This window comes from Antennarius striatus, chromosome 2, assembly GCF_040054535.1.
Source record: "Antennarius striatus isolate MH-2024 chromosome 2, ASM4005453v1, whole genome shotgun sequence".
NCBI classification, from domain to species: domain Eukaryota; kingdom Metazoa; phylum Chordata; class Actinopteri; order Lophiiformes; family Antennariidae; genus Antennarius; species Antennarius striatus.
The window spans coordinates 27,316,103-27,344,054 of NC_090777.1; the positions used below are offsets into that span (position 1 = coordinate 27,316,103).

The 27,952-nt window shown below is 37.6% G+C and overlaps 3 protein-coding genes across 3 annotated transcripts; all 3 read right to left on the minus strand.

The window, feature by feature from the left end:
• Positions 1-221: 221 nt before the first annotated feature.
• On the minus strand, positions 222-5,836 carry LOC137601921 (toll-like receptor 9). Its single transcript, XM_068324418.1, has 4 exons — positions 5,822-5,836; positions 2,234-3,614; positions 651-1,942; positions 222-525 (listed from the first exon to the last, which is right to left on the minus strand). The coding sequence occupies exons 1-4, from the start codon at positions 5,834-5,836 to the stop codon at positions 319-321; spliced, it is 2,895 nt and encodes a 964-aa protein (XP_068180519.1). The 3' UTR covers positions 222-318.
• Positions 5,837-8,062: 2,226 nt separating this feature from the next.
• Positions 8,063-27,776, minus strand: apeh (acylaminoacyl-peptide hydrolase). The gene is made up of 23 exons (XM_068338080.1): positions 27,705-27,776; positions 27,157-27,286; positions 25,474-25,600; positions 25,284-25,371; positions 25,029-25,104; positions 24,857-24,948; positions 24,343-24,417; positions 23,476-23,613; positions 23,260-23,351; positions 22,614-22,654; positions 22,339-22,460; positions 22,112-22,172; positions 21,927-22,024; positions 21,740-21,791; positions 21,484-21,572; positions 21,202-21,340; positions 20,973-21,056; positions 20,712-20,792; positions 20,150-20,238; positions 9,330-9,520; positions 9,054-9,156; positions 8,867-8,973; positions 8,063-8,760 (listed from the first exon to the last, which is right to left on the minus strand). The coding sequence occupies exons 1-23, from the start codon at positions 27,714-27,716 to the stop codon at positions 8,658-8,660; spliced, it is 2,190 nt and encodes a 729-aa protein (XP_068194181.1). The 5' UTR covers positions 27,717-27,776; the 3' UTR covers positions 8,063-8,657.
• On the minus strand, positions 11,071-20,140 carry LOC137610496 (toll-like receptor 9). Its single transcript, XM_068338066.1, has 5 exons — positions 18,402-20,140; positions 17,932-18,038; positions 16,532-16,625; positions 13,332-16,295; positions 11,071-13,214 (listed from the first exon to the last, which is right to left on the minus strand). The coding sequence occupies exons 3-5, from the start codon at positions 16,532-16,534 to the stop codon at positions 13,008-13,010; spliced, it is 3,174 nt and encodes a 1,057-aa protein (XP_068194167.1). The 5' UTR covers positions 16,535-16,625; positions 17,932-18,038; positions 18,402-20,140; the 3' UTR covers positions 11,071-13,007.
• Positions 27,777-27,952: the final 176 nt, after the last annotated feature.

Consider the following 27,952-nt stretch of genomic DNA (forward strand, 5'->3'; position numbering starts at 1 on the left):
GTTAAATTTGGTACCGACACCAGAAACCTGGGCTCACTAAGATTCTCTCAGGACAAAACCTAAATCACAAATAACGGCCAAACAGAGTAGAAGGGCAAAAACATTCAATGAGATTCATTTGTTACATGAAACAAAAAATAAAATCTTATACTTGTCATTATACTTGGCGTATTATTGCATATTAAAATAGTACGCCAAGTTTCATGGCAAATGTGTCGCAAGGTAAATGATAAAACTTTGAAGATAAGAAGATGGAGAAATTGTAAATAACTACGACTATTACCCTCAAAGGGGTGCCTAACAGTACATTAAAGGTAGTTATATGAAACTTTTACTAATGTTGCTGTCATAAAAACTGAGATTATCTGATGATAATGCCATTTTCACTCTGTTCCAGAAAAGGGGTTGGGCTTTTGGATTCTTTGGCCAGGACAGCACAGACTTTCTACACAACCTCTTCCTCAGCTGAACATAATTCATTCTGGGAAACACTTCATCCAAGAGAACCAGCACAGCCGCATCCACCTAGTTAGAAAAAGAAGAGATAGTTTAGTGTTATGAAAGCATGACAACTATGCAGTCATCTTTATGGTTTGGCATATGCTCACATTTATAAAAATGTACTTAAAAATGAAAATGTTTTTGCTAACCTTCTCGTCCAGAAGCCGCTGCTGAACCATGAAGAAAGCCTGACGGATCATGCCATTAATTGTCTCTCTTCCACCAGTGCCACTGGACAGCACAAACACTGTCTTCACACTGCTGTACACAGCATTATGTAGATTCTCAATACATGAAAGTCCAGGAATCCAGTCCCTCTCCTCCAGACAGAGACAAAACCTCCTGTGACCTGAATCCTCCAGATTGATGGTCAGTTCATTATAGATCCAATCCCTCACAGCCGGGTTGCTGGTGTCAAAAACCACAAAAGCATCATAGTGATATTGTGAGTCACTACCAGTCAGCTGGGAGTAGCCTTTATGTCCTGCCCAGAGAATCTGAAGGCTGTACCACAAATCCCACCCGTAGAGATGCTTCATCAAAGGTAGAACAGTGCATGCCACAACCAGGAAGGAACAGATTAGAGATGAAAGGTAACCGTATATGTCCCTGCATGAACGCTGGTCCATTGTTAAAATACTCATACCCTGTTGGGGTTCTGGGAATTCACATCGAACAGCTGTGGTAAGATGAGGAATTTCTATGGGAGTATTACGCAAAAAGTCTGCAAACCAAGATGTATCACAGTCACATTTAAAGGGGTTTTTATGCAGAGTGAGCTTTACAAGGGCACTACCATTTCTAAAGGGAGCAGGAAGGAACTGAAGGTTCAACTCTTTGATTTGATTGTGATTGAGATACAAGTATTTCAAGGATTTAGCTTGACTGAAGAAAGACCTAGGAATAAAACTAACATGATTATGACTGAGGTCCAAAACTGAAAAAGATGACCCAAATTCTATGACTTCATGTGGCAAAAAGTAAATGAAGTTTTGACTGATGTCAAGGTGACGTAAATTGCTGAGTGCATAAATATTTTGCCATGGGAAATATTTCAGCAGGTTGTGGCTGATGATGAGAATCTCAATAGTTCTTGGGAGATTAGAAAGTTGCTCCACTGATATTGATTGCAGCTCATTGTTGGAGATGTCCAGGAAGATGAGGTTTGTCAAGTTGTGGAAGAAATTGGTGTATTTGTTGTTATCGGACTCCCACATAATGTCCAAGTGATTTCCATTGAAATAGAAGTATTTTAAAGAGCTGCTGATCAGCCTTTCAGTTATTCGCATTCCAATGCCATTGTTGGCCAGACTGAAACTTTCCAAGTTAGTTAATTTCTCAATAAACTCAATTCGATGACCCATGCCTGACATTTTAAAATGAAAATCGTTGTTACTTAGGTCTAATAATTTCAGAGTGGTGTTCAGCTCACTGAAAGCTTCTCTATAATAAAAATCAAGTCTATTGTATGACATATTAAGATATACTAAGTTTTTCAAATCATCAAATTCCCCACCCCTCAAGGCCTGGCTGATGTAATTGAAAGAAAGGTCTAAACAAACAGCATTTTCCATGCCAACAAATACCTCTTTGTTAATAGAGATAATGTCATTTTGAGACAAGTCATAAGTCATTTTATCATCACAGAAATCGTACCAATCTGATGAAGACTTAAACCCACTTTTCTGCCACATTTTCAAACTGCTTAACTGGTTGGAATCCCAGACATCACTTTGAAATGTGAATTTCTGATTTTTTACTATAACAGGTGGGTCAGTTACATGATTTGGACATAATTTTTGGTTCTGACTGCATTGCTGTGTATCAATCACTGATGACAGACTTGAGCAATGTGGAAGGAATTTAAGCATGTTCTGAGAAAGATTAATATCATTGAGAGATGGTATCTGATTCAGGGCTTTCACATTACAAGAGGTCATAAAATTCATTTTCATGTCTAGTTTTTTTAGATTTTTTAGTTTGGACAGAATTTCAAGACTCTCATTTGAAAGTGTGTGGAAAAAGTTACCACTTAGAAGAAGACACTGAAGACCAACCATACTACTAACATCTGGAGACAGGTTCAGTTCCTTGAATGTCTTCAGGGGTTCATAGTTAGAGATAAGGTTTATCCGAGTTAGCCCCTTCAGCTCAGCAAAGAAGGTGCCATTCTGTATAGCATAAGCCAGGAGGTTGTCAGAGAGGTCTAATGAATGTAAATTCTTCAGAGGTTGAAACATACCCTCAGGGAATGTTCTCAGAGAGTTTCCTCTCAAGCTTAAGTAGCTCAAAGAGCTGTTTTCAGTGTAGAATGAATCTCTATGTAGCTGTAGAGGTAGATTGTTTGGACAAGGAAAGCAAGGCCTGGCTGCACGGTCACAACGTTGGCAATTCCATTCCAAATTCAACTGCTTAAGGTTTGTCAGGCCGACAAATGCTCCATGTTTAACCTCTGTGATTGCATTTACTCTTAAATCCAGAATTTCCAATGATGGTGGCAATCCTTTAGGGATGGCCGTCAAATTATCATACCCCAAAGTGAGGGTTTTGATTTTTGTGAGCTCTCTGAATACAGTTTCATTGATGTAAAAGGACTTGTTGCAAGGGTTTGTATAAAAGCAATTCTTGGTGAGATAGAGCTCCTCAATATATGGAGTTCCTAATGGGTGGATAATCTGGACGATGCAATTATTCTGTAGATCAAGAACCCTCAGGCTTTCAGGTAACCATGGTATGGAGGTAAGACTGTTTCCAGATAGGTTCACAAACTGAAGATTTATCAGGTCCTTGAAAGCATTGTAGTGGATCTCCATCTTGCATGAGAGGTTGTCTAAAGGTCTTAGCCGACCTGGCTGACAATTTCCCGTCATTTTCAGAGTATGAAGGTTTGGGAAACCAGATAAATCATGTTCACCCACTCGCTGTATCTTAGTCAGGCTTAAGTTAAGGGACAGTACAGTGGTAGATTCGATGTTGGGGACATGCCTGAGTGGTAGGTAGGAGCAGTCTACGGTAGCGGTATTCACATCAGTATAACACGGGAAGAAGGTCATGTTCATCATCCTCACAAATGGAAGAAGCTGACAAAGGAGGACGATATTTCTCAACAAAGCCTAAAAAAGAAATGAGACGTTAGTGTTATTGATGGTTCAGGTGTAATTCTGATCAAATCTTTCGAATCAGCTATTTCTGTGTATCATGTACACCACACAAGGCACCTAGTTCAAAACACTGAAAGTATTGGTGGTTTTGCACCCTTTTAGGGATGACTGAAAACAAAAAAAGAGGACGTTTTTGACTTGTCACTACCAATATTATTTTTCTATTCCAAATACCACCAGCAATAAGCTCTTACAATGGTCGCATTAAAAATGCACTATGGTACCCTTAAAGTTAATCATGACTAACTGAAAAAAAGAATTACAAAATTAATCAATTAAAATAAGAGAGCATAGAATGTGTATTTGAAATATGAATAGAATTAAATAGGATTGAGCCAAAAACAGGGTCAATAGATCCATCCATCCATCCATCCATTATCTCCACTTTTTAGTTTAATTTTTGTTACTTCCACCCATCATATATAATTTTCATATCTTACAATGAGTTATCAGAACAAAATGTTATATTACTCACCATTGCAGACAAATCTATATTTAAACATTTAGTTGGATATGAAGCATTCTTTAATCCCTTTGGAGAAAGGAAAGACTATCTTTCATACCTAACAGTCCGATGACTGAAAGCAGGGCAAGCTATGCAGAAGTGAAACTTTGTGATCATCGGCCAGTCACGTGACATCATCATCAATTTTTTCTCATTTATTAGTTCTGCAAGCATCCTGAAAGATTTTAAATCAATTTTACATTGCAAGATGCATTATTCCGATTAACAACAACTTTATATACTATGAGCTGAAATTACTTTTTTTCCATTCGGAAGGTAGGAAAGACACCCCGCCACACGCACACACACACACACACACACACACACACACACACACACACACACACACACACACACACACACACACAAACACAAACACACACACAGACACGCACACACACGCACACACAAAATTAAGGAAGTTTGACAACTTCCTTACTTCACTACAAGCATAAAAAGTAATTTAACACCTGCTTCAGAGAATCTTTTCAATCCAAACAAATCTCTCTGCTCACACCTTCGCAATTGCCTTTGCACTATATCAGGAAAATAATACAGTATTGCTAAAAAAAAGAGAAAAAATATAGAGTGAGTTGAGAAAAATAATTTTCTAAAAAAACTAAAATGCTCTTAATTTCCTGAATATATGCAGGTTTGACAGCAAAAAAAACAAAACAAAAACAACTCAACAAATAAATTGCATTGATGCTCAAGTTGCTTTTATTGAAGGAACATGTTAAAATTACTAATTGCAATTTATTGGGGGGCTCAGCATTGGCCGGACATATTATAGTTTTGTTTCTGTTCTGTTTTTTGTTTTTCTGGTTAACCAGTTCCACTGTTTTATCTTTAGACTTAATGTGCATATCCCCTTTATTCGTATCAAAACATCTGCCTAGTAAACTAATTGTGCACAGGAGTATAGCCAAAATCTTAAAAGTGAGAGGGACAGTAAGATGATCATCTGTCTGTCCTACCCTCAAAAGATGAAGTGTAATGTAATTAATAACAAAGTAGCGGGCAGAATAGCAAAAACTGACCACAAAACAAGATACAACACACTGTAACTCTAAGGCATGAATCTGTGAGATATACAGTGGTACCTCTACTTACGAAATTGTTTCCGGAAGAAATTACGTAAGTAGCAAATTTCGTAAGTAGAAACGCGTTTTCCATGCAAATGCCCTAATCCCTTCCAAGCCCCCAAAAATTCAGACATGTTTTATAAAGCATAAAAATGCATCAAAACATGTAACAAATACATGTCACAATTAGATTATTACACAATACATGAGAGTTGTGCATAACGTAAAAAACAAAGAATAAAGAATAATAATGATGGTCATTCACCTTTTAACTGCTGTCCTCAGTGTTTTTTGCCCTCTTTGGTTCATGTGCTCCTGACCCACCATGAACAACAGAGTGAATTCCAGTCCTCCTTCTGAACTTCTCCAACCACCCATGCGATGCCTTAAACTCCTTAAAAAATCCTTTTGTTTTAATAAGTGGCGATTGTAGATGCATTTCGGCCATATTCTTTAGTGAAATCAACCAAACGCACCCCTTTTTCATGCATTTCTATTATATTTTGCTTTGTTTGTACAGACACAAAAAAACAAACATTTTCTTCGTCTTTACTTTTCCTCTTTGTCACCTTCTTGGGGTCCATAGCGAATACTCAAAGCTCCACACAGAGGTCCCTCTTAGCCAATGGGATGCCAGGAAGATACTAGGTAATAGCCAATGGCAGAGCAGCTATGAGAATCTTGCGTTCAGGAACCTGTGGGAGCTGCGAGTATCAGCCCATACTGTATTTTTACCTTTCGTAAATCGAAATTTCTTTCGTAACTACAGGCAATATTTTCCTGCTGAGAAATTTCATAAGTAGAAAATTTCGTAAGTAGAGACATTCGTAAGTAGAGGTACCACTATGTCCAAAGGCAACTTATATATTTCTTTCTGTAAATATCAGAAATATTTGAGGGAATAGCCTGCGAGGAAAAAAGTGGTAATCTGGCTAGAAGTGAATGAATCTGAAAGAATATAAATAGTAAAAGGCCTGATTCAATTATAGAATACAGGTGACAGAGAAACCGAAACAAAAGAAGGAATTATAAAGGACTAAAATAAAACAAAAATAAGAAGAAGTCCAAATGGCATAAGACCGTGATTATTTTTAAATTTGATCATTGTCAGCTACTCTTAGTAGCTCACTTAGTTCTCATTACTCCACTATCAATTTATCAATGTGGCCAATTATTTGTGTGTTGAATAGGATTCTCACCCTGAAAACATTCACAGGTTTCATCGTAATTAGAGTGACCTACTTTTAGGTAAACCCTATTTTGAAAAAGGTTTGGTCAGGGTCATGTTCGACCTGTTTTTTAACAATTCCATAAGCAGTTGGAAATTAAAAAGTCCAATTGCTGTAACTGGAATGTTCGTGTAATTGCAGCTACACAACATCGTCCTTCCATTTTCTTCAATTTTATAGTGTGCCAAGCATTTTTTAATTGGGTGACAAGTGACAGGCAGACCACTTTATCACCTGGACTTTATCACCTGAGCCATGTTGTCATATAAGATACAGTAAATGATTTGGCATTGTCTTGTTAAAATATGCAAGCCTTCCCTTAAAAATATGTCATCTGCATTGCCTGCATGTTGGCATTTTATTGCAATGACAATAAAGTTTATTTTAATGTAATCTGCACGGCAAAATATGTACTCTAAACATGTATATATCATTCAACATTTGGTGTTTTCCCACATGTGCAGGTTACTGTGTCATGTTGCACGAAAGTACCCCATCACGAAGGCTGGCTTGGAGCTGTGCACTTCTAACAATCAAATCAATGATACTTTATTTATCCCGTAAAAGAGTGAGGTGTCCAGCAGCACAGCATCCCAAGCTTTTTGTAAATTGAGCTATACTTTCATGCAATGCCACTACCTTATTGACTATTTAAACTTGTACATTTTCTCACAATAGTGATCATTCATGGATGTTGCATTTCAGTGAAAATATCATTGACTGTTGATCGTGGCATACTGAATTTTAGAAATTCTCCATGAAGCAGAATGTTGGTACTGAACAAAAAATACTTGCTAGGAGGGCAGGCATTTTAATGTTTGTTTGTTTTTTTTATTTGCATGTGTTGTACAAACTGCTCCTGGGGATATTTGTCTTTCTTTCTGGAATTAAAATATGGTCACACAATTCTCAACATGTCAGCAAAGAATAATATCATATTAAAGGCTTCTGTTAGATGAGAATCCAGCCTTGAAGACTTCCACGTGTCAAAAATCTGAATTAGCCATAGTACCACAATTAATACATTGCTGAAATTTCATTGTGAATTTCTTGTACTGTCACTGAACTTTGAACATGAAGAAGCGCGGTGAAAAATCATTTTCCATGAAGGAGAAAACTGTGGTAACTCCACTGCCAACAGTCCACTTTTTACAAAACTGAAAAATATTGGATTATAGCTTACCTTAAAGAATGATCAAAAATATATTAATATCACAGGGCCACCTGCTAGTAAAAGGAAATGCCACATTTATGTATTCATTTACACCAAACAGCCTATTTAAAATAATGACGTTACCTTGAGTCAAGTGCTTTGATATCAAGATTGAATATAAAAAAGTATTACACACTGTATTGTCCTAACAACAAAAACTTGAGAATATATCAAGTTAAATGTACTATTTTCTTTTCATAACATAGAAGCAGATGGCAGTAAAATGGCAGTAAAAAGAAGAAAATTCCTTTGGAGTATAAAGTTGAATGACTCCCTTAATTTGTTACAAGAAATGTACAACCTTCTTCAGAAATTCGTTTTAATTCACCTAAGTAGCCACATCTCCAAATATCCATTCCACTCTGAAAAATTTTCACATTTGGTTTATTAAGTACACCGTGTCAGGAAAATAACACAGTATTGATAAAAAGCAACAAGAAACAAACAGAATGAGCAGATAAAACAATTTCTTTTTGTAGTCAATACAGTCTCACATACAAATAACACCCTGAAATACCTTAAATTTCTTGGGTACATTAGACATTAGGGTACTTCGGTAGTTTAGATAGCAAAAAAAAAAGATATTTCTAAAATGTATTTCTGGTCAGAACGCTTTTGTCCAGGTGACACGTTAAAGCTGTTATTTCTCACTTAGAAGTCATTGAGGGAATCACCAGTAGCGATCACACAGATCAACATGTAGCTACAGATTTTTTTTGCTGATTGTAGAACACTTCAAATGTTTTAGATTTAACGTTCATGCCCCACGCATAAAAATTTACTTCTATAGAAATATGTCCAAGAAAGTGACAGTGAATGTACTTTAATAATGAACTGCTTTGGCTTTGGATGGGTCAGGGAAACAGATAATACGCATTGCACACAGTAGTGTTCTGCTATATTTTCTTGGCAGCAAAAAAAAAAAAAAAAAGCACATCACCATGTAACTGAGGCCTACCATCACTAACTCAAGTGTTGAACTAGCCACAGAGCAATGTTCATAAAGCCATCAGACTCAGCATCCACTTTGGAGAGGGAGTGATTGTTCCCTGGATACCACAGCAACCTAAGAATAAAACGTCAGAATATTTGTGAAGAAGTAATAGAAGCCCTTCTATATTGTACCTATGTGACAAAACCAGCAAAATACGAAAGTGAGACAAGTTGCTTACCGGACTGGGACCTCCTTTGCCTTCAGAGCTCGATAATATTCAATTCCTTGCTTGTTCGGTACACGCTTGTCATCTTCCCCTAAGGTAAGTAACACTGGGGTCTTTACCTAGATGGGAGTTCATCTAAAGATTACTACATAGTGTAACAACAAGAATAAAGACAGATGCATATATAGAAATACCATACCTTTGTAACATGCATAATGGGAGACTTGTTCAGCATCTGTTCCCAAACAGAAGGGTCAGGTAAACAGTCAGTGCTGTAGTCATAACCAGTCACATCTATGCACCTGCAAAAGAAATTTGTTGAAGAGCAGGAGGGGAAATGTTATTATTAGTGAACATAACCTCCTGTTACAGTAATGCAAACACAAACACAAGAGCTGCTTTTATCTTTCACAGTGGAATGAAAGTTGAGTGATTATTTGGTTAGAAGTATAGGAATGTGCATGCTAAGACGTACCAGTCTGGAATGTCAGTGCTTCCAATCATGGAGGTCAAATTGATGACAGGGTTGCGAGCCACACAAGCCTTGTAGAATCCTGGGTACTGGCCAATCAGGTGGCAGGCAAGGAAACCTCCATGGGAGCCCCCACAAACCGCCACCTTCCTCATATCTAATTCGCCACTGTTTAGAACACTTTCAACAGCAAACTGGTGGGAAAAGACAAACATGGAGAATATATTTGTGGTAGCTATACAGATATATTAAGTAGACATTGGTGAACCAATCCTTCTACCACACATCTTCAGTTTTGCTTTCTTTCCTGCTCAGGTTTTCCCTATTAAGAGCAGAAAACCCCCCGTTCTTAACCAACTGTCCCTTTTCCTAAAAAGTAGTCAGTGCCTACTGGATGGCAAGTAAGACTATGAAATGCCAGGAGTGGGGTTAAGTACCACTAATCTGGTGAAAAAGAAAATTTTCTTAGTATGTCATGATAACTGTTTTACCAATATTATATTCTAGGAATAATTGCAATGAACATCCAAAAGCTGTTTGTCAATCCACTGGACGTTAAGAAAGTTCTAGAAGACGTTTCGTCCCTCATCAAAGAGACATGTTCAGTTCCAACTGAAGAACATTTTAATGTTTTTATTCAGTTCCATTGTTTTCATACTCTGGAGTATTGTCCAGTTTATTGCTTAAGTTTATTGACTTAAACAGCTTTTGGATAATCATGACTTGGATGACTGAGAACCTACACAGACAATTGCAATGAACAACATTGTTATTCACCGCGACCAGCGATAGCAGATGAAAGGGATTTAGAAAATGAATCAATCAATTAATTAATATTATTACGTATACGGTCTTTTCATGAACTTCTTCTTCTTTTCCTTTCGGCTTTTCCCTTTAGGGGTCGCCACAGCGAATCAATTGCCTCCATCTAACCCTGTCTTCTTCTTTTCTCACACCAACTACCTTCATGTCCTTTTTCACTACATCCATAAACCTCCTCTTTGGTCTTCCCCTAGGCCTCCTGCCTGGCAGTCCGGTCTTTTCATGAACAGATCTAATGAAAATATATGGTGTAATAATGCAAATAAGCCATTTCAAAGAGCAATAAACTGGACAATACTCCACACTATGAAAACAATGGAACTGAATAAAAACATCAAAATGTTCTACATAAAGTAAAACAGAAATAAAACCACACAACTATTCATTAAAATGACTCTTAGGCATAACTGAACAGAATCATTGAACATTTTGGGCAGGGAAATCGTTAATTTCTTAACAGAGAACATATTGCCAATCTACTTTTACCACTTAGCATGTAAGCATTGTCAACATACCAGATCATTTTTAAATGAGCTTTTTCCTCACACTGAACTAAAATCTAAAATTAATCTTTTACCAAGATGCGGCGAGAAACAAAGTGCACTGAACTTTCATATAGGGATTGCACGACGTGGACAAATACCCTTGCTCACAGGGTACATCATGGAGTGAAAATATATTACCAAACATATTCTCCACTCAATCGCACTTACACCTCATCCTTCGTGTATGCATCTACACTCACGTGCGCAAGAACACATGCAAACGCTCGCTCACACACACACACACACACACACACACACACACACACACACACACACACACACACACACACACACACACACACACACACACAAAAAAAACAACAATTGATTTCAATATTTATAAATTAAATAAATATAACCAAATCCTAACAAGAAGAGTGCCCTCTGGGTTCTGTAAAAGAAAATGATTAAAGGGATATGTGTGTCTAAGGAAAACATAAATTAAAAAACAACTTTTTAACAAATTGGTTGCAAAATGAACGAAGTCCAAAAGTGTCTAATCTATACAATAAAGGAAAGTGAAACAGTCCTTAAATTCACATCTTTATAGTGCCTACAACATAAGTGTCGTTTCACTGAATTCTATCCTTGTTTTTGAGATATGGAAAAATGATTCTCTATTACTAAAACATAGACAGAAGAACATATGAACTGTAAATATGAAATGCAAATCTACGTCCCTCCTGCTCAATATCGAGCCTTAGAAGAATCATATATCTGCACCCCTAATTACATTTAAATAATTGGATGAATCTGCTGGTATAGATAAAGTCGCAACTGAAAGTGGTGAAAAAGGTAGATTGAATTTAAGTTTATAACCCTTCCAAAACCATGACATCCTGAATCGTCTGGAAGACGCTTGTTACCCGCAGCTTCTCTTGAAAGAATCAAGTTTATCTAATGATGTTAAGTCTATGGTGACATTTGTAGAGTTCCATTTGAGGGCAAAAGGAATTGACAGATTTGATACTTTTAGAGACTCTTTTTACGTCTGACACTCTTTTGACATCAAATGCGGTCCATGTGGATTTAAGATACTGAGGTTTTTTTAATGTGATTATTATCAGCAGCTGGGGGTTTGGCTGTGTGAAAAAAAATATTGCAAGTAGTTTTTATAACTCTATTAATTCACCAGTCTGGCTCGGTGTTGCAATTACTGTCATAGTGCCCCCTACTGGAAACATGAAGCAAATGTATGCAACTCTATTCTGAAAAAAGTTGGGATACTTTTTAAATTGTGAATAAACATTAAATGATGCACAAATCATTGAAAACAAACTGTCACTAAAATAAGCACCAAACTAAAAATCAAATCGTTTTTGGAGTTATCTCATTTAAAATGTGTTTATTCATCAACCATCCAGGTGTACCCTGATGAAATAGACTTTTAATAATATCAGTTGTTCAAGAAACACAAACTGATATTATTAAGGAAATGAGTAAAGAAGGTAACAGGAAGTCTAGCAACACTGCTGGCCAAACAGTCACAGTTATGTTGCTTTTTCATTAGATACCAATGAAAGCGTGGATACCTAATGGATGCAGAGCTGCTATCCATTTTTATGAGGCATCCACAACCTTCACATTTATTTTTTTTTAAACCAAGAATGCATTCCATTTTTACATGTTTGTCATTTACTGAACATAACCAATGCATGTGGATGACATTTTAGATAGTATCCCACGGTGAGGATGGATCTTCTTGATGTGTTGAAGCCCAAGCAGCATCACTTCAAAAACTTCAAGAGGAAACCGCAAGACTCCTGTTTCCGAGAAAGTGGGTAGCAAATAAAGTTTCTCAACATATTGAACCTTTAAGGAACGACCATCAGTTTCATTTCATCTGAACAACTCAACAAAGAGAAGTGAAATTTTGTGATTCTGGGTGGTACATAAACTGTATTATTCTCCTGTAATACTTGCACAATCAATAAACTCAAGTGAAATTATCTTAATTGTATTTTTGTAATAAAATATCAGTGTCCCAATGTCTCTGCACTATTTACATACAGCAATTAATATTGCATTTGCACAATAGCCACAAGACCACAACCAAACTCAAGAGACAAAACAAATAGAGAAAATGAAGATAAGGTAAATTAAACAACTAATATTAGGTGGTCAGATGAAACAAAAAAATACAGTTTTGAAAAGTCAAATATTTTAAATGAATAATTATTAAAGTTGCATGATAAATTCAACAAAATTTAAAGTCCAGTGGGATGCAAGGAAAGTTTGAAAAATAAAACCATCTGAGGAATTCTCAGTAACAGAAACTACCTTCTGCTGCTGTCTGACAGTCAATAAAATGGAGTCATATGAAACCTTCACTCATGTTGTTGTCATAGAAGCTGAGATTATCTGATGATAATGCCATTTTCACTCTGTTCCAGAAAAGGGGTTGGGCCTTTGGATTCTTTGGCCAGGACAGCACAGACTTTCTACACAACCTCTTCCTCAGCTGAACATAATTCATTCTGGGAAACACTTCATCCAGGAGTACCAGCACAGCTGCATCCACCTAGTTAGGAAAATAAGAGACAGCTTAGTGTTATGAAAGCATGACAACAATGTATCCATGGCATATGCTCACATTTATAAAAAATTACTTTATAATGAAAAGCTTGATTTAGCTAACCTTCTCGTCCAGAAGCCGCTGCTGAACCATGAAGAAAGCCTGACGGATCATGCCATTAATTGTCTCTCTCCCACCAGTGCCACTGGACAGCACAAACACTGTCTTCACACTGCTGTACACAGCATTATGTAGATTCTCAATACATGAAAGTCCAGGAATCCAGTCCCTCTCCTCCAGACAGAGACAAAACCTCCTGTGACCTGAATCCTCCAGATTGATGGTCAGTTCATTATAGATCCAATCCCTCACAGCTGGGTTGCTGGTGTCAAAAACCACAAAAGCATCATAGTGATATTGTGAGTCACTACCAGTCAGCTGGGAGTAGCCTTTATGTCCTGCCCAGAGAATCTGAAGGCTGTACCACAAATCCCACCCGTAGAGATGCTTCATCAAAGGTAGAACAGTGCATGCCACAACAAGGAAGGAACAGATTAGAGATGAAAGGTAACCGTATATGTCCCTGCATGAACGCTGGTCCATTGTTAGAATACTCTTACCCTCTTGGGACTCTGGGAATTCACACTGTATATCTGTTGTAAGATGAGGAATTTCTATGGGAGTATTACGCAAAAAGTCTGCAAACCAAGATGTATCACAGTCACATTTAAAGGGGTTTTTATGCAGAGTAAGCTTTACAAGGGCACTACCATTTCTTAAGGGAGCAGGAAGGAACTGAAGGTTCAACTCTTTGATTTGATTGTGACTGAGATACAAGTATTGCAAGGATTTAGCTTGACTGAAGAAAAACTTAGGAATAAAGCTGACAAGATTATGACTGAGGTCCAAAACTGAAAAAGATGACCCAAATTCTATGACTTCAAGAGGCAAAAACCTGATGAAGTTTTGACTGATGTCAAGGTGACGTAAATTGCTGAGTGCATAAATATTTTGCCATGGGAAATATTTCAGCAGGTTGTGGCTGATGATGAGAATCTCGATAGTTCTTGGGAGATTAGAAAGTTGCTCCACTGATATTGATTGCAGCTCATTGTTGGAGATGTCCAGGAAGATGAGGTTTGTCAAGTTGTGGAAGAAATTGGTGTATTTGTTGTTATCGGACTGCCACATAATGCCCAAGTGATTTCCATTGAAATAGAAGTATTTTAAAGAGCTGCTGATGAGCCTTTCAGTTATTCGCATTCCAATGCCATTGTTGGCCAGACTGAGAATTTCCAAGCTAATCAGATTCTCAATAAACTTAAATCCGTGACCCATGCCTGACATTTTAAAATGAAAATCGTTGTTACTTAGGTCTAATAATTTCAGAGTGGTGTTCAGCTCACTGAAAGCTTCTCTATAATAAAAATCAAGTCTATTGTATGACATATTAAGATATACTAAGTTTTTCAAATCATCAAATTCCCCACCCCTCAAGGCCTGGCTGATGTAATTGAAAGAAAGGTCTAAACAAATAACATTTTCCATGCCAACAAATACCTCTTTGTTAAGAGAGGTAATGTCATTTTGAGACAAGTCATAAGTCATTTTATTATCACAGAAATCGTACCAATCTGATGAAGACTTAAACCCACTTTTCTGCCACATTTTCAAACTGCTTAACTGGTTGGGATCCCAGACATCACTTTCAAATGTGAATTTCTGATTGTTTTTTACAACAGGTGGGTCGGGTTCATAATTTGGACATAATTTTTGGTTCTGACTGCATTCCTGTGTATCAATCACTGATGACAGACTTGAGCAATGTGGATGGAAATTAAGCATGTTTTGAGAAAAATCAATATCAATGAGAGATGGTATCTCATTCAGGGCTTTCACATTACAAGAGGTCATAAAATTCATTCTCAGTTCTAGTTTTTTTAGATTTTTTAGTTTGGAAAGAATTTCAAGGCTCTCATTGGAAAGGGTACGGAAAAAGTTACCACTTAAAAGAAGACACTGAAGACCAACCATACTACTAACATCTGGAGACAGGTTCAGTTCCTTGAATGTCTTCAGGGGTTCATAGTTGTAGATAAGGTTCATCCAAGTTAGCCCCTTCAGCTCAGCAAAGAAGGTGCCATTCTGTATAGCATAAGCCAGGAGGTTGTCAGAGAGGTCTAATGAATGTAAATTCTTCAGAGGTTGAAACATACCCTCAGGGAATGTTCTCAGAGAGTTTCCTCTCAAGTTTAAGTAGCTCAAAGAGCTGTTTTCAGTGTAGAATGAATCTCTATGTAGCTGTAGAGGTAGATTGTTTGGACAAGGAAAGCAAGGCCTGGCTGCATGGTCACAACGTTGGCAATTCCATTCCAAATTCAATTGCTTAAGGTTTGTCAGGCCGACAAATGCTCCATTTTTAACCTCTGTGATTGTATTTTCTCTTAAATCTAGACTTTCCAGTGATGGTGGCAATCCTTCAGGGATAGCTGTCAAATTATCATATCCCAAAGTGATGATTTTAATTTTTGTGAGCTCTTTAAATACTTCTTTGCTGATGTACAATGACTGCTTGCAAGGGTTTACGTAAAAGCAATTCTTGGTGAGATAGAGCTCTTCAAGATATGGAGTTCCTAATGGGTGGATAATTTGGAAGATGCAATTATTCTGTAGATCAAGAACCCTCAGGCTTTCAGGTAACCATGGTATGGAGGTAAGACTGTTTCCAGATAGGTTCACAAATTGAAGATTTATCAGGTCTTTGAAAGCATTGTAGTGGATCTCCATCTTGCATGAGAGGTTGTCTAAAGGTCTTAGCCGACCTGGCTGACAATTTCCCGTCATTTTCAGAGTATGAAGGTTTGGGAAACCAGATAAATCCTGTTCACCCACTCGCTGTATCTTAGTCAGGCTTAAGTTAAGGGACAGTACAGTGGTAGATTCGATGTTGGGGACATGCCTGAGTGGTAGGTAGGAGCAGTCTACGGTAGTGGTATTCACATCAGTGTAACACGGGAAGAAGGTCATGTTCATCATCCTCACAAATGGAAGAAGCTGACAAAGGAGGACGATATTTCTCAATGAAGCCTAAAAACAAATAAATAATAATTTTAATTTATTTTTATTTGTTGATGGTTCAGAATGTATTTGAAATAAATTTTTCTAATCAACCATCTAACCAAGTACAACAAATATTAAATAATAAAACTGAATGATTGAAAAAGCTCCCAAATAACATTTTGGTTACTTCCACCCCTCATACCTCATTTTCTTATGTTAGAAATTGCTTGTGATTGCAGAATAAAATTTTTTTTACTACTTACCATAGTCTACAGCATGCATCAGGAAATTGGTTCTGAGATGAAGTAAACTTTATCCATGTGGAGAGTTGAAAGATGAGTCCTTGTATCTGAAAGTCTGTGTAATGACTGGAAGAATTATTTTGCTCTGAAGAAGTGAAAGCATACGGTCATATGCCAATCACATGACACCATAATAAAAAGGACGTAGTTCATTAATACTGTAGATAATAGGCAATATTTTAACTTAATGTAACATTCTGCAATGTCTTGAATAACCTTAAAATGTGTCAACAGTCAAATTACTTTTTTAACCTTATTTAAACAGAAAATAAACTAACAGACATGGGAACAAGAGGGGTTTTCCACTGGACAACAAAGTAGAATAGGTTCCTTAATTCACTAAATGTCATGAGAAATAATAAGAGGAAGTAAGTTTCCCCTGCTTCAGAAATATTTTTAAATACACACAGATATGCAAATGTGTCCTAAGATTCATCCACATATTTAGTAGCTACAAATTTCTTTGTTAAGTGTATCATCTATTATCGGGTATCATGAAAATAGCTGTATTATCAAGAAAAAAATTAGCAAGGAAAAACGTGTTAATACAACAGCAAGGACAAACACCCTGAAATGCCCTCAATTTTAAGGAACCGAGTGTGTGTGTGTGTGTGGGGGGGGGGGATCAACTGTATTTTCTGTCTGCTTTTATTCAAGCTCCATAATAAAACCATTATTATTACGCGAGGGATTACTGTATAGAGTTGTTATTCAAATCCTATATCACTGTAGAAGTAACTTCCTTCTACTCTTAATAATTTCTTGTGCAAATTTTTGACAGCAGCAACTGCAGTCAACATTTGCCATAACTGGCAATGAGTATTTCACAATGCTGTGGAAGAATTTTGGCCCACTCTTCTTTAGAAAGGTAATTTTAATTAAATCATATTGGAGGGTTTTTGAGCAAGAACTGCCTTGTTTTCTTTTTGTCTTGCAGAATTCCCGGTGTGTTTCGGACCAATGTATTTTTACAAATGGATATTTCTCCCTTTGCACCCATGTCTTCAAGAATCTGATCATATGATTGTTCTTTTACAAAATAATGTTTTAGATCTTTTTTGGTCCTGGAAACAAGAGAAGAACATGCCTTACATACAGCAGTGTCCTAGTATATGATTACTTGGCTAAAACAACAGCACATTTACTAAATACAGCATTTATTCCAAGTGTCCCATCACTGACTCAAGTGTTGGATTATCCACAAAGCACTGTTCATAAAGCTATCAGACTCAGCATCCACTTTGGAAATAGTAACCTAAACAACAAACATCAGAACATTTGTGAAGGAACAATACAAGCCCTTTTGTGTCGTACCTATCTGACAAAACCAAGAAAATAAATCAGGGAGAAAAGTTGCTTACCGGACTGGGACCTTCTTTGCCTTCAGAGCTCGATAATATTCCATTCCTTGCTTGCTCGGTACTAACTTGTCATCTCCCCCTAAGGTAAGTAACACTGGGGTCTTTACCTAGATGGGAGTTAATCTAAGATTTCTACATAGTGTAACAACAACAACAACAAATTCAACCCAAATGCATGTATAGAAATACCATACTTTTGTAACATGTTTAACGGGGGACTTGTTCAGCGTCTGTTCCCAAACATAAGGGTCAGGTAAACAGTCAGTGCTGTAGTCGTAACCAGCGACATACAAGCACGTGCAAAAGAAATTTGTTGAAGAGCAGGAGGGGAAATGTTATTATTAGTGAACATAACCTCCTGTTACAGTAATGCAAACACAAACACATGAGCTGCTTTCATCCTTCACAGTGGAATGAAAGTTGAGTGATTATTTGGTTAGAAGTATAGGAATGTGCATGCTAAGATGTACCAGTCTGGAATGTCAGTGCTTCCAATCATGGAGGTCAAATTGATGACAGGGTTGTGAGCCACACAAGCCTTGTAGAATCCTGGGTACTGGCCAATCAGGTGGCAGGCAAGGAAACCTCCGTGGGAGCCCCCACAAACCGCCACCTTCCTCATATCTATAATTCGCCACTGTTTAGAACACTTTCAGCAAAACTAGTGGCAGGAAAAACAGAAACTACATTTGAGGTACCATGAAATAAAGACACAAGAAGAAAAGTAACTAAGAAGTTCAGGGATTAAAGGGAACAATAGAAATAAATACTTAATACAACTATTCTAGTTGCAAGCAATTGTTTAAACAGGAACTGCAAAAACTTTAAGGTAATGAGATGCTAAATGCATGAAAAGTACAATACAGGTAGTCCTCAACTTACAAACATAATTGGTTCTGAGAGTTTGTTCATAAATTGAATTGTTCTTAAGTCATTATTAATTAAATTGCAATCTATAATCGCCATTTGGGTCATTTAAGTGCCATTAGTACCCTACATACTACAGGACTATTCTCTAAGAATTACCAGCAATGATTACAAGACATTAAAAAAAATACAATGAAATAAAATAAAGTACTGTAGTCCTGTAATGTAATTTGCCTTTAGAAGAGGAGGGAGTGTTTAATGTCGGTTGGAAGTGTCTTCGGTTAATAATTCCTTAGAGATTCCACCTCAGCAGTCATACTATCGTACTTTCACGGTTATTCTCAATTAAACAAATGGTTATAGCTAAAACAAGCCTGGTCACATTTTCACTGATGTCTGGAAATCCATACTGGCATCTCCAGTTACTTTAATTGGTGACTGAAAATGATGAGACATTACTGTTCTTAAAACACTGAATGTGGGTTAACTTACCTGTAATCAGTGGAATCTCCTCTCCTCTTGCAATTTTTGCTCGCTCACAAAATGATTATCAAAAAATCGTTTTCCTGCTTTTGCGTGCTAAACTGTCCATCCATAACTGTTCGTCCATTGTGTAGATACTCCTCAGCGGTGAATTTTGTCATCCGGTTTACATTCACAATGTTTATAAGGCCGAAAAAGTTGTCACACTGGTTGCTTCTTGGTTTTTGTATTCTTGGGAATTTATTTTCCTGCTGCTCTGAGCAGTTTTTTTTTTTTAGGTTTTTTTAGTTGTCCAAGTATTTTCTCTTCCTTTTCAGAAAGTATATGACTCAACAATGCCTGGAAAAGTCCTGCTTTACACTGCATGTCAGACATTGTTTACTGTTTAACACTGAACTACCAAGAAAGCCACTACTGTATGGTGGTTATAACCAGTTAGTTTATAATGCTGTTCTCAAGCTGTGCTGATCACGGTTTTGTTGGACACGTTTATGTTTTATATTGGAACGGAGGGTTCCAATATAAGACATATATCCAATATAAGAATGGAAAAAATGGTCGCTTTGAGTAGGTGGTCATTTTATCAGGTTAAAGTTTGATGATTTTTGTTACTTCAAGTTGTCCATTGCTTCACCAAAATTATCATCAAACATAGTGATTGGTCTTTAACAGTGATGGGATACAGTTCCCACCCCTTGGCATTTGATTCTGTGATCAAGCTACTCCGTTGTTATGGTTAGTCACCATCCAGAACCCACTGTCCTCAATACCAACTGTTATTGTTAACCTACTGAACATCTAGTGTCATCTCTGTCTGGTAAATACATTCTTGTCAACACCTACGATTTGTTTCATGGACATTTCTTACTTGAACATCCTTGACGTCCTGTGTGCCAACATTGCCACGTAATGACAGGATATTGTCCTGGCCGTACCCGAGAGAACCACGATAGTTCACTGAGAAATTGAAAAAGAAATACATGTATCAGTGCTCTAATTTTTAAACCTGACACTATCCTACAAATGATCGAAGTGTGTAACCAGATTGCTGGTTCAGACTAAACAAAAAACAAACATAAATAAAAGATTTTACCAAATGACACCAAAAAAGACATGAAGGCACTATTAAAATGAACAAATGAACATATTCCCATCATCACATTTCACTATGATAGCAAAAAATACACATTATTTTGGCAATATGACATCTCTAAAAAAATTCATTGTATTTTTGCTGATGCTCATGAAATCACTTTACATTTTGAAAATTTGAGACAGGAACAAAATATGTCTCAAACTTTTTTTGGACTGCAGGTGCAATCATATGTACACCCCCTTTCACATATACAGCTGATATCCTATGAGTAGATGACGAACTTTAATGGAGGTGTTTACACATTATCCAACCTCTTACTGATACAAGAACTCACCTAGTAACACAGCAAATCCCATCCTGCATAGTACAGAGCTTGACAGAATCCATTCAGCTATAACAACTGAATGTGGACCCCCTAAGGGAAAAAAACAAGTTATGCAAACAACAGTGACAGTTTGTGTTGTCAATCAGTGCATAATTATAAATTCTGCATAACTGTTGTTAGTGCAGAACAATGCACAATTATTGCACTAATACTGCCTAACTGTCCAAAACACCAACAGATCGCTACAGAATTACAATTAGAGTAACAAACCATGAGGAATAACAACAAGAGGCAGCCTCACTCCATCCTTTACTTCTTTTGGTTTGATCAGCAAAGCTTCAAAATGAAGGCCAGCTAGAGTACAGAAAAATTAGTGTGATTAAAATTACATTTCAAAACCTACACACAGAAAAATCTTTTCAATCCTATGTAAATTTAGGGTCTCAAATACTCTTTGTAGTGTAAAAACGTAAATAAAATAAGTAATTCTCATTCTTACGATATTGACTGTTGTCTTGATCTGGGGGTGGGGTAAAAGTCAATATCTGCCAGTCAATATCTGACAGTGTCTGAGAGTCTTCCAAAGTAACCCAAACCACTTCCTCCTTAGAACCTCGGCCTGGAAGAAAACCCACCCTCTGGACATAGAAGAGAAAATACATTAGCTGATATAACAGAATCTCACATCAAGTTTTTGGTAAAGTAATTTCCTTAAGCAACAGCAAAACTAGTTCATATAATACAAAAATAAAGAATATTTCTTTTTAAACCATCATCCTACCAGATAAGGTGGGCAGTTTGGAGAAGAGCAGCTGACCACCATCAAATCTCTTGTAATGTTCAGGAGAACCCAATTACCAACATCAGACTCTGCACACATATTAAACATCAATGACTGATCTCACTGTCGAAATAAACACCTTCACGCTATCCCAGAACACTGATATGGTGAGAAAGTCAATATCCATTGATTCAACACCAAAGGAACTCCATCACTGGAGTCACACAAAACCTGATAAATGTACTGAGTGACTCACTTGAAGTCAGAGAGGTGATCGCTCCGGTGCTTATATCAATCATCAACAGCTCCTTCAAGAGACAATTAGAAAAATAATGATAAAATGAAAAGAAGTTTGTTTGTATGTACAAAACTTTCAGATTTTAGCAGGAAAAAAAATCAAAACTGATATTCTACTTTTTGTTATAGTACAAATCCACTTATACCTTTCGGCTGCGTTGAGGAGAAGCAAGAATAATACGCTGACTATCAGCTGACCAGCACTGAGGGGACAACTGTGTGCTGTAGATGCCAGTAAATCCATCTGTAAAGCCACACCAATGATCGATAAACAATAATATACAGTATACTGAAATAAAGGTTATTCATATGACCACGAAGCATTCCTTACCTTCTCCAGGTTGATTTACCACATCCACCACCACTGAGGTCATCTTAGTATACCAGTCATACTACACATAAAACATTCAAGGTTAAATAAAAGCAAATTATCATAATGATTAATAATTCCTACAAGTATTTTTGCTTAAAATATGTGTGTCTAAAGAGCAGAAATCCATAAGGTGGTGCATCATGTGAAGAAAGCAGAAAAAGAAAAGGGGCTCCACCCCATCTTACCATGCAGAGCCTACTGCACTGCATGTGTGGTCCATAGACAGAACACTCAAGGTAGACAATCCGACACTGATCCGGGCTTAGTCTAGGGGAGTACACAGCATTGCTGCCAGAGGACAACTGCTCTGTGGGAAAGAAGACACAAATACAATGAATTTTAACATCTGCAACAGTCATAGAATCTAAATTCACCCACTTATACCAGATCGGCACCATACTATAATTTAACCGCATCAACATCATGAAAAATGTTATAGCAAATAAGCATTCATACTTACCACATTTCCCATGTGTAAGATCCACATAAAACAAAGATGACCTGATGGAGGGAGACAAGATGAATAACTTGCAGTAATATTTTTTTATGCACATTACTAAAGAAATTCTGGATAGACCGGATGAATGGATGGGTGGATGGATGGATGGATTCATTGGTATTAATGGGATGGTTTCATAGAGTGCATCAGGAAGGAACTGCCAACCACTCCACCATCATCCTCTTGGGGATGGCACTTAGCAGGCTGGGGACTGGAAGGTGGCCAGTTCAAGACACGCCCGTGGACCAAAAATTTGGAATGTGAACTGGCAGTTGGAGAGGTGCCAGTTCACCTCCTGAGCACAGCAGAGGTGCTCTTAAGCGAGGCACCGTCCCCAAAAACAGATTACTTATTGGGCGCACCAGGAAGGAGCTGCCTGACACTCTCCTTGGCCATCAGCCTCTCCTTTGCATGCTTACAGGCCCCTTGTGTTTGTGTGGGAGCTAGGGCCTGTGCTCCTACGTGTGTGAAATACATAAAAAGAGTGGACAAATAATTTCCCTACGGGGATGATTTGAGTATGATTTATCTTCTGGATGGATCGGCCGGCGGATGGATGGATGGATGGACCGACTGAAGGATGGATGATTCCGTAAATAGCAATCACCTTCTGTTGGTGCAGTACTTCAGGCCAAGCCTGAAAGGCTCATGACACCACCCCACGAACACCACACCTGTGTCATCTGGAGCCCAAAATGCCTGCAGAGACAGGGTGACAGAAAGACAAAAAGAGAACAAAAGCAAGGGTGCAGAAGTATGAAAACCTGAGACGAGCATAAGACATTTAGCAAGTATGGATCACTGCACATTTTACTATACGAACCTGTCCTGGTGAGATATTTTCAGGCAATCCCTCCAATACAGAGACATTATCACCCTCAATGTCCAAAATGCAAAGTACTGGGCAGCTTTTATTGACCAATGCCTCTCCCCAGTCTTCATAAAAGACAAACTGCTCCCCCTGCAGGGATAAAAAACAAACAAAAACAAAAAAACACTTTAACTATTGTACAGAAGTTAAAACAAATTTTAAAATAAATTATTTTATTTACAAAAGAAGCACTTTAACACAGATTTCTTTCATTACATTATGCTAAAAGAGAGAAAGGATGTTGTTGTGAATTTATTGTGAATGTAATGCAAACACACACACACACACACACACACACACACGATCCAACATGTTGGAACCCCCCATCAGAAGTATGACATTTAGATTTGCTGTCATTCAGATGAGAGCGATACCATAACATTTAGACAAAAATGTTGAATTTCAGCTGATATTCATAGCAAGGATTGTGAAAGTTTTTGCTCTGTGGCCAAAACTGACTTTCACCTCCTCCTCAATTGTGTCTTCAAGCATGATTTTTCATGTTTATTTTGTTGACAGATCCAGTTATAATCCAAAATATTCAAGCTACGTGACTGAAGCAAATCCAAAACGACAACTTGGTTCCAAGTACTGCACAGTTTGCTCAAACATGCAAGTGACAAGATATGACAGCAACAGAATAGGAAAAATTGGAAATTGGTAAGTTTCTGCAGCACTCAGTAACGTCAGACAGCGAGTGGATAGTGAATGGACAAGAACGAGGGAACTAACATTAGCCAATATTGATTAAATAAGTCTAAATAATCTGGTTGCTGATTATCAACACCATCCCCTCTTCAAAGGATTCATTGCATTTACTTTTACAGACTCCTTTTTCTCCATTCTCATGGCCTCCTCCTCATCTCCAACAGGAGACAGCTCTGGTGATTCGGTCTACAAATAAAACAAATGAGAAAAAGAAGTTATTTCTCCTTATGACAAACACGGATTCATCACCTATCACTTGTCGGTCAGAATGGGGTACATCAAAACTCTAGCTATATTCAATGCAAGTTTGTGAGTATTTTATGATTGGGATATAAACTTTAATGGTGTGCAGAAACCATTGTTTTGTTTGGTTGGTGTGTTCGAAGTGCAAATCTGGAAAAGCTTTTGGTTTTGTGTTTGAGTAAATTTGCATATGGAAAATAAGTTAAATACTCTTTATCGAATTATAAACAGTTATTCTAAGAGAAGCACAGAAAAGCTTGTAACTCAAAGCAGCCACTCAAAAATATATGCTTTATGAAAGAACGACCTAAACTCTGGTATAGAGACTAGAATCAACACGCTTGCAGAGTACATTTACTAAACCCTTAATACCCTGACATACCTGGAAGAATGACTCAGCCTTTGGTCTCTTCTTTTCCGCCACATACAAGAGATGGGTCTCAGAATGTGACCAAACTAAGCAACCAAACTGATCTAAGCATCCAAAAGAAAGCATGTTTAGTGCCTCGATGTTTCGAATAAACTGGTAAACAGAATAAATGCAGGTGACTCACCATCTTCATAGACTTTGCCATGCTTTTTTAAGGCGGTTAGATTGATACTCTTCATCTTTATGTTTTTACCCCAGATCTGATGGGTTATGAAGTTGTAAGGAGAAAAGAGGAGAGAAAGATGATGAGTTTAAAGTAGATGCAAAGTAATATTAGCTTTCAACAACATACAAGAGGAAAGTTTAGCAGATCTGATATACAGATGAAAAATGTCAAGTGGAAAATTCTGACTATGAATCAAGACAGATATCCACACACCTCCAGAAACTGTTTGTCCTCCCCCTTGATTGTGCACTCTCTGATAACAGCCTTCATTTCACCCGAAGGGGAATCCTTACAGAGCAACCTGACAGGGTGAGCATACAGATAAGACAAAGTTGGCTCTGGGTTAAATTTAGAGGAACATCTCCAACCTCATGCCAGATAAAATGACAAAATGTTAACATACTCTCCTTTGATCTCAGTGCAGTTTCCTGAGGCACCAGAGTAGACCACTGACTTGTCATCATGGAATACAATGTACTGACGACAAAACTTGACATTCTCATTTCTCTCCAGATCACGCTGGCTCCATTCTGCCAAATAAGTAAACAAAATGCTATCAATATCAATAAACATCAGAGGTTCTAATATGCTACGACAGCATTCTGGCACCATCACTGCATAAATAAATATATTTGTTTGGCTGTTTCAAACTTAAGTGTCAAGCCAGTTCATTCTTCATACATGGCAGCAGTCTGCTATTTCTTCCAGTGGCTGCCATACTCAATCAACACATCAGAACATACTGTGATCTCAAGGTCTGCTCACACATATTTCAAGAATTTGGCCCACCCCCCAAAAAATTAGCATTAACTCTAGTTCTGCGCCATGAATTTATTTTTATGGATTTCCAATTGTTACCTGAGCATTACTGGTTTTACCCATCCCTGACGTTGCAGCTGAAGATTGACTGTGGCTAGGTCTTAACAGGTTAAATTAAACAGAATCATGTTAAAATCAACATGGCGCTGGAACATGACATCATATCACCTGCATTTCCTGCTCAATCCTTGTAAGTGTAGGAGGGAAGAATACATGCAAGTATTAATTGTTAAAGTGTTGTGTGAGCTGCATTTTTATACACTGGTAATGGAACTTTGCTGAAACATTGCTGAAAAAAATTTACTCAAGAGAACAGTATTGACTTAGAAAAAAAATACCGACTGGTGTGTGTGTGCACAAAGTGAAAGAGGAGGCTTTAGAGTGACGATTCAGTGTCACTAGGTGTATCGAACCAATCTAAAGTGTTCTACACCAGTAACGGAAGAAGGGCAAATTACAGTTTTAGTCTCAATCCTACATGTTATGTATGTGTTTTTATGAAGAATCTCTAGTTTATTTATTACTCATCAAATTGTCCCCAACAGATAACTAAGGAGTAAGAGGTCTTTTGTAACCATACTTGTAGGAGGTTGCATTTCAAAATAAAAACTTGGCAATGCTCGGGAGGTGAGCTGACACCTCCCACTGCCAGCTCAAACTCTGGGTGACTGGGTGGGAGCGGGAATTGACCTGCTCTACCACTGAGCCACTGCCGTCCCATCATAATATGTCAGTATTGTAAATGCTAGAATGAGACACCTGCATATTTTGATCCACAGATTTTGGTGTCCTCATATGAAGACAATAACTGCATATGCAATAAAGCCATTTTTAAATGGTAAATTATTTAATGATTTTTTTTCTTTTTTACGTTGCTTGATTGGAATCTGGGGTTTCCAGCTTGCAATCTCCCACCTTAACCCCTGATGAATATAATCACATTTGTAAACTCTTATAAAAGACAAACTTATTTGCAAACTATGGCAATGCAGTGACTTTGCAGTAAGAAGCCGCTGGGTTCAAATAGAGCTCAGGACCTTGGACTTTCATGTGTGGAGTTTGCTTTTTTTCCTTTTGCTTGCATTGGTTCTCCAGCTTCTTCACAATACCAAAATGAGCAATAATGCTGAATTGTTTAGCCTAAGCTGCTGTGAATAAGGATTCAATTGTTCAGGGTGTGCAACACCTACGGCCAGAAGTCAGTGGATCGGGTAAGCTAAGCAATTGTTGAAGCCGTATAAATGAAGAAGTTTAGCACCATCTTTACCTGTGTAGATGTTGGTGTATTTGCCTCCATATTGAGAAGTGATGACAGGTCCCAAATCAGCTCTACTCAAAGACGGGAATAGGCTGAATTCCCTGTATAGCCTGGCAATTTCATCGTGGTTGGTCATAACCTGACAACACGCAGAATAACTCAGTCTGTAAATGGTACTATTATTCATCTGTGATTAAAGCAAGGTCCATTCACTTGCTCGAAAGCAAGTCACAGTTTGTGTAGTTAACACAGTTGAACACCAAGTGTAAAAGTAAGAATATGACGTTAAGGATGGATGTTCCATAACGTAATCACGTGCTTGCTGAGGGGCACGCAAAACGTCTGCATGAGGAAGTCATTTTATTTGTAACCCTGTTAACCTTATGACAAGGAATTCACTGTGGTAGATGGAAGAACACAACCAATAAAGTGCTAGTCTGTTAGCCTGACTTGAGAGTTGGAAACATAAAACAGTTTAATGCAGAAAGCGTTATTAGCCTTTACAGTAGCAATAATACAACTAATATCATATTGTTCACAAGAGAAACTAATAATACCTGCGACTCCATGACTTGCGGACACAATGAAGTGGCTGCTACTACGAAGATAAGGCTAACTGTTAAAGACAGCGCGTGAGACAACGATGGCAGCTACCGGTCATTCCTTCAGAATAAGATACAAGTGACGCTAAAATAAAAAAAATCGCATGCTCTATTTGGTTCAGTGACGAATAATGAAACTAATTACTAGTAAATTACAATTAAATAATCCATAATATTTGTCAGACAACTCTGAATGCCAAAGA